Source organism: Jaculus jaculus, chromosome 23 (genome assembly GCF_020740685.1).
Source record: "Jaculus jaculus isolate mJacJac1 chromosome 23, mJacJac1.mat.Y.cur, whole genome shotgun sequence".
Taxonomy (NCBI): domain Eukaryota; kingdom Metazoa; phylum Chordata; class Mammalia; order Rodentia; family Dipodidae; genus Jaculus; species Jaculus jaculus.
Window position 1 is genome coordinate 9,452,146 of NC_059124.1, and position 9,874 is coordinate 9,462,019.

The 9,874-nt window shown below is 53.6% G+C and overlaps 1 protein-coding gene across 1 annotated transcript; it reads right to left on the bottom strand.

Moving 5' to 3' along the window:
• Nucleotides 1-1,007: 1,007 nt before the first annotated feature.
• On the bottom strand, nucleotides 1,008-9,688 carry LOC101605748 (acrosin binding protein). The gene is made up of 10 exons (XM_004668678.2): nucleotides 9,630-9,688; nucleotides 8,738-8,956; nucleotides 8,442-8,536; nucleotides 8,052-8,169; nucleotides 6,360-6,810; nucleotides 5,698-5,830; nucleotides 3,572-3,751; nucleotides 3,320-3,487; nucleotides 1,850-1,933; nucleotides 1,008-1,355 (listed from the first exon to the last, which is right to left on the bottom strand). Exons 1-10 carry the CDS (start codon nucleotides 9,676-9,678, stop codon nucleotides 1,233-1,235), a joined length of 1,620 nt encoding a protein of 539 aa, XP_004668735.2. The 5' UTR covers nucleotides 9,679-9,688; the 3' UTR covers nucleotides 1,008-1,232.
• Nucleotides 9,689-9,874: the final 186 nt, after the last annotated feature.

Sequence of the window (9,874 nt, forward strand, 5' to 3'; positions counted from 1 at the left end):
TGTATCAGATGAATGACCTGGAGTTTCTGATTACAGGTGTGGGGTCCTGGTATTACGACGTAACTGGGGTGAAGCCCAGGCCTTCGTATGCGCTCAGCGGGCATTCTACCAACTACGCTGCCTTCCCAAACTCCAGGCCGTGTTTGTTTGTTTTTTGTTTATTTGAGGTGGGGTCTCACTCTAGCCCAGGCTGACCTGGAATTCACTCTGTAGTCTCAGGGTGGCCTGGAACTCACGGCGACCCTCTTACCTCTGCCTCCCGGGTGCTGGGATTAAAAGCGTGCGCCACCACCTCCGGCTAAGGTGACATCTCTGTGTGTGTTGTCAAGGTACCACCGCTGTCTTTCAAGGTGTCTAGCAAATCTATAAATTGTCAAGGGCTTCTGAGCTCTAGACTAGTTCAGTTCCCTCCCTCCTGACAGTCAAGTGCAAGCTATGTCCTACTTTCTGGAGTTGAACCCCTGAACACAGTCTCAGGCTCTGGCCTCCACAATCCCACTCTCAGATCTCTGCTTACTGAGAGATTCCGAAGTGCAGATCTGAGGCCGGGCGCGGATCCCAGAACTCGGGAGGCAAAGGTAGGAGGGTCGCCGTGAGTTCGAGGCCACCCTAAGAACACAGAGTGAGTTCCATGTCAGCCTGGACTAGAGTGAAACCCTATCTTGAAAAACCAAAAAATAAATTAATTAAAAAAAAAAAAAAGCAGAACTGCATCCCCTTCACGAGAATCCCACACTCAGATCTGTTACTGAGTCAGAAGCACAGGTCCGCAGGCCCTCCACGGCCCACACAACCCGAGGCCCCAGCCACGGTCCTCTTCCCTCCAACTCCCTGACTGCTGGGGTCTGGCTGCTTCCGCTGGCAGGTGGTTTTGTCCCTGGGTGCTGCTCCCAGAGTTTCTCTCATTGCACATGGGTCCCTACAATTCACGGGCTGAGGGTAGATTTCCTGGGAGCCAGGTGGCGGTATTGGAGGATGGGGATCAAACCAAAATAGACCACCCAGACTGAAAGGAAATATTTTATGTAAATATAATCTTCTAGGCGGATGGCGCTTCCATTACAGACCTCTCTGGGAGTGCCACCCTAACCCCAGAAAAATGTGAGTTGGGGTCTGGTAAGAGACCCATGAGGGGCACCTGGGAAGCCCAACTGACAGGTGAGGTCCAGGAGCAATTGATGGAGGTGGAAAGAAAGGTCGGGCCGGGATGGGGACAGCCCAGATCCCCAGGCTCATCCTAAATGGCCCATAGTCAAGGCATTGAACTCCTGGCTCCAACGGAGTACAATGTCCTCGCTTTTAGCCGGGGTCAACACGGTGTAGGTCTCGTTCTTCAGACATCGCATGCGGGACACCTACAGATACAGAGGGTGCGCGTGAGGTCTGCGTCAGAGACGCGACACCAGAGCATGCTAGGACATCAGAACCCCAAGACAATCAGGGGTGCACAGGAAAGAGGAGGAGGAAGCTGGGGCGGGGCGGGGGGAGGAGGTTTAGGAAGTGACCAGGCTGAGACTGAGGGGAAGTGACTTATCCTAGGCTGCCCAGCGAGTAAGAACAAGACCAAGAGGCCAGATGGAGAGTCAGCGTTCAGTTCCCAGGCCAGCAGAGGCTTCTCCTGGACGTGTACTACTTGGGGGCCCGTGCCCCTTATCTGCCAAAGGTTGCCGGGCCTGCTCACGCCTAAGGAGGCCTGGGTCACTCCAGGGCCGGAGAGTGGAGGAGGTTGCTCAAGCAGGGAACTGCTCGCCCCCTAGCCTGGCTTCCAGAAGAAAGGGGCTTAGGCCGATCAGTCCACGGTGGCTCAGGGGCTGGTAGGGAGAGGGAGGCAGGCAGGGCAAGGGCTCACCTTCCTGTTCCTGTTTTTCATCAGACACTGTTGACTTTTGAAAGAGCAGAAGTTTGGGTACTGGACATAGTCTGTGTCACAAACCTGCACCAGAAGCCAGGACAGGGTATCAGAATCGTGACAGGATGCCAAGCCCTACTGTGTGGGCAATGGCATGCCAGGGCAGGACAGGACCCTAAGACAGCCGGACTTTGTACGCCTGGGGTGCTCCTCACTGTCCGTCCTCTGTGAGGAACAGGCCCCTGTTGCCTCGGTCCTCTCTCTCCCACCCTTAGCCAGGCGTCCCTGGGAAGCATCCAGGAGGTAGGCAGAATTAGAAGCACCTTCCCTGTTGGTCAGCTTGCTGGGAAAAGTAAGGCATGGGAACGGAGGGGGATTAAGGGTCCAGAACATGGGGTGCATGTGCAGTTCAGTGGCTAAGATCTTGCCACCTAGTACAGAGACCTCTAGCACCATTAAAAAAATAGTGGTGGGGGGGACTGGAAAGATGGCTTAGCGGTTAAGGCGTTTGCCTGCAAAGCCAAAGGATCCTGGTTTGACTCTCCAGGACCCACGTAAGCCAGATGCACAAGGGGGCGCATGCATCTGGAGTTCGTTTGCAGTGGCTGGAGGCCCTGGCGTGCCCATTCTCTCTCTCTGCCTCTTTCTCTCTCTCAAATAAATGAATAAGTGAATAAATAAAAGCACTGGGAGGAAGAAGGCTGTCAGGCTGAGGCAGGGAAGCATCTGTCATAGGGCTGGGCAGCATCTAGTCTTCTTTAAATCTTTTTTTTTTTTTGAGGTAGGGTCTCGCTGTAGCCCAGGCTGACCTGGAATTCACTATGGAGTCTTAGGGTGGCTTTGAACTCACGGTGATCCTCCTACCTCTGCCTCCCGAGTGCTGGGATTAAAGGCGTGCGCCACCACGCCTGGCTTAAAAATTTTTATTTACTTATTTGAGAGAGGAAGATTTATATATATATACAGAAAGAGAAAGAGAGAGAATGGGTGATCCAGGGCCTCTAGCTCACATGGGTACAAGGAATCGAACCTGGGTCTTTAGGCTTCACAGGCAAGCACCTTAACCACTAAGCCACCTCTCCAGCCCGTGCTCCTAGTTTTTTTCTTCGTTTTTTTTCACCTAGTCTTTCATTGCAGTGCTGAGTGTAACTTTGACCTAGGGTGGGCAGCAACTTGACCAAAGCTACTCAGTAAATTGATGAGCAGAGCTGGGACCAGAAACTCCATCTCCATCTCCTGACTCCCATTCTGGAACTTTCTCACCTAGCAGGGCTCCTATTGCTTTGTCAAATGTGATCCTGCTCTACTTGGGGAGGAGTATGTGGGCGGTCTTTTGGAGAATGGCAGGAAGTCCCCTAAAGACTGGTCTCAAAGCCAGGGCCCAAGCTCCTTTCTCGCCCTAGGGCTACCTAGAACATGTACCCAGAAGGACCTTGTGGAGAGACGGGGGAGGGGAGGGGGAAGTCTGACCTTGGTTGGAAAGTCTCCGTCCTGGAAACTAAGAAACTCAGTCTTCAGCCAGCTGGAGACTCGGATATCTTCGCAGCCCTTTGTGGCCAGTCTGGCACACCAGAAGTCCATGCGGAGCCCACCGTACATTTCTAGCCCGTAGAAGCGGCCCCTTTCCCGGAGCCCTACCTGTGCACAGGAGGCAGGTGAGGTGTGTGCCCCCCTTCCCTGGCGCCTTCGGCCTCCCCCACCGCGGGCAGCTCATCTGCGTACCTGGGTACCAACGGACATGCTCTGGGCTGAAAGCAAGGGGCTGATGAAGGGTATCCGGTGGGACGTGTCGCACTGCTGCCGCTGCAGGTTATTCTCCGAGTGGCACTGCTCCAGCTTCAGGGAGCAGAAGGCACACAGGGGGCAGGTCGGGGTGTGTCGCCGCCCCAGGCTGTCGCAGACCTGGGGAGCGAGTGGGAGAGGCTGAGACGTGGCCGCCGGCCTTCGCCCTTGCATCAGCCCGCTACAGCTGTCCGCAGAATGTTCTGGTCTCGAGGCCCCTTTGCCAGGCTCCTGACCTTTCTGCCTGTGCTCTTTCCTGCCTATCCCGTAGGGACCTTGCCCCAGTTCTTTCTTCTCTCTCTCCCTGGGTGGGTTCTCTGCTCCTAGGCGACCTTCATCTGCCCATAGGCGACGGGCACATCTTTTATCACCAGCTCTGGTTTCTCCCCCCAAAGCTCCAAATCCTTCTTGCCAAGGGGCAGATGGGCATCTATTACTGGGTGACCTGTAATCAATCACCCCACTTACTATCTGAAGAGGACACATGCCCTCTATGCTGCTAATGAGAATACTAATTTTTGCAGGCAGATCATAAATTTGGGACCAGCCTGCCAAACACTGTCTAAGAAAAGCAACAATTAGCCGGGTGTGTGCCTTTCATCCCAGCACTCAGGAGACAGAGGTAGGAGGATCACTACGAGTTCAAGGCCAACCTGAGAGACTACATAGTGAATTTTAGGTCACCCTAGGCTAGAGCAAGACCCTCACTCGGAAAAAAAAAAAAAAAAAAAAAGACAACAATAATTCAAAACAGCCAGGTGTGGTGCTTCATGCCTGTAATCCCAGCACTTGGAAGGTATCAGAGCAATTTCAGACCATCTTGGGTACGGGAGAGCTCCTGTCAGTAAGGAAGACAACAAAAGAACACCTAAGGACAAACTCCTCGGAGAGGCTTCCTAGGTGTGGAGGACACCCTGACACTGGAGTCTCCAGATGCTCTGGAATGGGCTGTCTTTCGTTTGTCTCTATGGTTCTGGAGATTGAAAATAGCCCCTTCTACATGCTAGGCAAGTGCTCCACACTAAGGTACGTGCCCAGCCCTCTTTCTGCCTTTTCATTTTTGAGACAGGATCTCACCAAATTGCCTGGTTGCCTTTAACTCACTCTGTAGCCCACACTGGTAAACTTGTGACTCTCCTACTTCAGCCTCCCAAATAGCTAGAACTATGGGCCTATAGCAGCAAACTCATCTGGAATGGGTTCTTTGAGCCTTCTGGGAAAAAAAAAAAAGCACTGCAGCCAAGGCTCAGCTAGGCACCGATGGTGCTGAATGGGATTCCAGGGATAAAGGATGCACGCAAGAGTAGACTGGAGTCCAGACTGGGTGTTTTTGTTTTTGTTTTTATCCCCAAGGTAGGGTGTTGCTCTAGCTAACCTGGAATTCACTCTGGATTCTCAGGCTGGCCTCGAACTTGTGGCGATCCACCTACCCCTGCCTCCCAAGTGCTGGGATTAAAGGCATGCACCACCACGCCCGGCAAAGACTAGTTTTTTAAAAATACTTTTCTCCTTCTTCTTCTTTATTGAGGTAGCGTGTCACTCTAGTCCAGGCTAACCTAGAATTCAATATGCAGTCTCAGGGTGGCCTTGAACTCACAAAGATCCTCTTGCCTATGGCTCTGGAGTGCTGGGATTAAAGGTGAGTGCCACCACCACCACGCCTAGCTAAAAGTATTTTATTTATTTATTTGCATGCAGAGAGAGAGAGAGAGAGAGAGAGAGGGAGGGAGGGAAGGAGGGAGGGAGAGAATTGATGCACCAGGGCCTCTTGCCACTGTTAGCAAAGTCCAGATGCATGTACCATTTTGTGCAGCTGGCTTTACTTGGGTCCTGGAGAACTGAACCCCAGCCACAAGGCTTTGTAAGCAAGCGCCTTAAGGCTGAGCCATCTCTGCAGCCCCAGACTAGGTTTTGAGCTTTCCTCTGAGATGAGCTGAAGATGTTCTTCCAATGAATCTCTTCTCTTGCTTTCCTTATCCAAGCCTGCCACCCATAGCTCACACAGAGCCAAACCCAGGAGATGCCCATGGGCATGTATCCGTCATGTTTCATGGTGAATTTCGTACCGATTTGCCGAAACCAAGCATCTCTTCCTCCATGTAGCTCCAGGCTTTGGCTGTAGGGGTTATGGGGCAGGTGTTCTCCAGAATGGAGTAACACAGCACCAGCAGGGTCTCCTTGTGGGGCAACTGCAGGAGGCTGCAAGGAGACAGGACTGCTGGTGAGGGTGGGCCAGGGCACAGGGGCATTCCACTCTCTACCCTCTGCTGAGAAGCTGCACTCAGTCACACACATTCAACATGTTTAGCAGAAGGCCTTCAGTGTGGAGCCCAAGAAACCTTTTGACTAACTGCCTCCCTTCACAGATGAGGAAATGAAAGGCGGGCATGGTGGCACAGACCTTTAAAACCAACACTCGGGAGGCGGAGGTAGGAGGATTGTAGTTCGAGGCCACCCTGAGACTACATATAGAATTCCAGGTCAGCCTGGGCTAGAGTGAGGCCCTACCTTGAAAAACAAAACAAAACAAAAAACAAGCAAATAAAGACAAGACTGAACCCAATAATGGGCAGAGAAAAGGCAAGGCCGCCATTTCCATCTGTGCCCGGAGCCCAAACAAGTCTGGGTGGGAACGGAGGCTGAGGCTAGAAAAGCGGGCTTCTCCGAAAGTTCCAAAGCAGGCCATCGGGACGCCAGGGCCTGTGAGGGAAGTCACAGCTGTGCGTACCTGCCAGCCGTGTTCTGGGTTCTCCAGGAGGAGTACTCATTGTACAGCCCGTTCATCTCATCCATTTCCTGGGCGGAGCGAATGAGGTCCTGGATATTCTCCATCATCATCATCGGAGGGGAGTCCGCTTCGCGGACCCGGGGAGTGAAGGAGGGAGGGCTTGAGGACAGAGATTCCGACAGGAACCTGCGCTCCGCGTCGGTCTGCAGGCTGGACATAGACTCCAGGGTCTCCTCCGTCCCCTGCCCCTCCTCCTGCTCCTCCTCCTGCTCCTCTTGCTCCTGCCCCTCCTCCTGCCTGTGCTGTTTGCTCTGCTCCTTTGACCCCTGATCCTGTCCCAACTTGTGACTGGTTTGCTCCTGGCCAGCCAGGGACAAGGACGATTGAAGCAGCTCCTCCATGTTGTTGTTTAGCCGCTCAGGCCATGGCTGGAAGGCCTGTCGTTCGGTGGCTGCAGTGAGCGTTAGGAAGGATGAAGAAAGAGAAGGAGAGGCTGCAGAGATGGCTTCGTGGTTAAGGCGCTTGCCTGCAAAGCCTAAGGACCTGAGTTCCATCCCCCCTCCCCTCTGCCCCCCCCCCCCGTTCCCATGTAAAGCCAGATGCACAAAATGGCGCACGCGGATGGAATTCGTTTGCAATGGCTAAAGGCCCTGGTGTGCCCCTTCTCTCCCCCGCCCCAACTCTTTCTCAGACTCTCTCTCAAATAAATAAATGAACAAAGGCTTTTTTTTTTTTTTTTTGAGGTAGGGTCTTGCTCTAGCTCAGGCTGACCTGGAATTCACTCTGTAGTCTCAGGGTGGCCTTGAACTCTCAATGATAAGGTGTGCGCCACCGTGCCTGGGTTTTTTATTTTTATTTTTTTAAGAAAGCGGGCTGGAGAGATGGCTTACAGGTTAAGGCACTTGCCTGTAAAGCCAAAGGACCCAGTATTCAATTCCCCAATACCCACGTAAAGCCAGATAGATGCACATGGTGGCGCATGTGTCTGGAGTTTGTATTGGCATAGCCATTCTCTTCCTCTTCTCTCTTTATTTGCTTTTTTCTCTCAAATAAATAAATAAAAATTAAAAAACGAAACAAAACAAAATGGAAGGATATTACAACGACAAATGTGTTGGAATGAATCACTTTCCCACCTGCCTCCCAAGACCCTAATTTCCAGATCAAAAGTTACTTTTTGTCCTTTTACCTGGAGAGTACAATGTTTCCTGAGTAGCTAGCAAATGAAGACATTAACTTACAGAAAGCCCAGAAGGCCGGGCTGGAGGGCTGGCTTAGCAGTTAAGGCATTCGCCTGCAAAGCCAAAGGACCCAGGTTCAATTGCCCAGAACCCACGTTAGCCAGATGCACAAGGACACACAAGCAAGCGTCTGTAGTTTGTTTGCAGTGGCTGGAAGCCCTGGCGTGCTCATTCTCCCCCCCCCCCCCGCCTCTTTCTCTGAAAAAGAAAAAAAAGAAAGCACAGATGGCTTTCGAGGTTGAAATGCCTTTGAAACTAGTAAAAAAAAACGTATTCAGGCAAAGATCCCAAGCAGTGTCAGGAGAGACCGGGGCAGGGGAGGGGAGCCCTGACTCAGGTCCACAGGCAGCACGTTTCTTTCCACCTCATCATCTTCTCCTTTCCTCTTCGGAAGGCCTCCCCTACAACCTGGGCTCTGGGAACTGGGTCTCCCCATGATAGGTGGTCTCACCTGTGACATGCGATGCAGTGGAGGAGGACATGGTAGTGGACAGGGCCTCTGCTGTAGTGTCCGTGTCCTTGAGAGTGTTCGGTGACAGAATAGACACCGGCTGGGAACACCGCACTCTCTGCGGGGAAAGAGGGAGAAAGGAAATGCCGTTCCGGAGGGCAGGCAGGCCTCTCGGGCTCCTCAGGCCCTTTCCCCGCGTTCTGTGACTCTCATCTTTCCAGGGCAGGGACCCTCTAGTACCGAGAAAGGGTGTGTGTGCTTGGTCTGCATTCCTGTCTTTACTCTCTCACATCCGATTTCTGTAAAATCACTGACCTATTCCAATAAAGTCACTGACCTATCGGAAGAAATGGAAGGGGGCCAGATCCAGTCTTTTCCTCCAGGCCTCACCTTGGCATAGTACACGTGGTTGGAGCAGCGGTACTGGGCAAACTGACAGAAGGATTCAAACCAGGAAGCATAAGGAAGGTCAGAGCAGACAGCACCTGAAAAGGGAAGGCCCATGGAGAAGGTGGACACGGGCAGGCCAGGGTGATCAAGGGTGATCGGTCGGGGGGGGGACAGGCTCTGAGTGAGGCCTCAGCCACAGCCACAGCCTTCCCCCATGCTCAGATGAGTACTGGGCTCTTCTACCCCGGAGCCTGGAGCCTCAGGTGCCTCAGCTTTTCCACCGGTCTGGCCCTTACCATCTGGAACCAAGCCGTGGTTTTCATATTGGTCTAGCTGGACGAGCGTGGGGTTCCTGCAGCCGTGGGTCGCTCGGAGCCGGCAGGTGGTCTCTGCCTTCCAGGTTGGGGTCAGCAGAGCGAAAAAGCGCTCGTACTCGGTGGGGGAGAGGGGGCTGCCCGGAGTGGAGGCCGAAGTCGAGTCTTCAGCTGGGGCCCCCATCAGCGGCAGGAGGAGCACTGCGGGGCGAGCGACAGACAGACAGACGGATGCATGGGTCCCCAAAATGCTCCGGCCCAGTGGGCAGACTTAGACTGCCAAGGGGAGCTCCACATGAGCTACGACCAGGGGGTTCGGAGAGTGCCTGATGGTCAGTTAAGAGGGTTCTGGGGGAGGTGGGGAGCTGGGAGGGATGGCTTAGCGGTTAAGGCGCTTGCCTGCGAAGTCAAAAGACCCAGGTTGGATTCCCCAGGACCCACGTTAAGCACTTCCATATGGAGTTCGTTTGCAGTGGCTCAAGGCCCTGGCACGTCCATTTCTCTCTGCCTCTTTCTCTCTCTCGCAAATAAATAAAACAAAAATTAAGAGGGACCAACCCCACTCCACCCCCCCCCCAAAAAAAACCCTCAAAAAAAACTCGGGAGGTACAGGTGGGAGGATCGCCGTAAGTTCGAGGCCACCCTGAGACTGCATAGTGAATTCCAGGTCAGCCTGGGCTAGAGTGAGACCCTACCTCGAAATAAATAATTTAGGGTTCTGGGTAGAGGCTAATAATGCCCAGCTTCTCAGAAGCTGGGGCGCACCCCAAAGGGGAGCACCGGGAGAACGATCTCTGAACCCCGAAAAGGAGCTCGGGGGAGGGAGCCGCGGCCTGAGCTAGGGGGGGCTCCTGGGCCGGGTGGGCCTTCTCACCCTTTAGGACGAGGAGAAGGAAGCCCGAGAAAGCAGCTGCAGTCTTCATGGTCTCTGCAAGACCCGCACCGACCAGCCTCAGCAGTCTCCAACGGAGATGTGGCCTACGTCACAGAGGGGCGGGGCGCGGGGGCGGGGCCTCGAGGAGGGGCGGGGCCTTGAGGAGATCTGCAGGTCCAGGTAAGGAACAGGCCTAGGCGGAAAATGGGAGCAGGACCCAGAAGCCACCGTTATTAGAAATTTTT

Coding starts and splice junctions, on each gene's coding strand:
- LOC101605748 (XM_004668678.2), bottom strand. CDS start 9,678: ATGAAGACTGCAGCTGCTTTCTCGGGCTTCCTTCTCCTCGTCCTAAAG. Junction 5,831..6,359: donor ACCCAGAACACGGCTGGCAG/GTACGCACAGCT, acceptor GTCTCCTTGCAG/CCTCCTGCAGTTGCCCCACA. Junction 1,356..1,849: donor TGAAAAACAGGAACAGGAAG/GTGAGCCCTTGC, acceptor CTGTATCTGTAG/GTGTCCCGCATGCGATGTCT.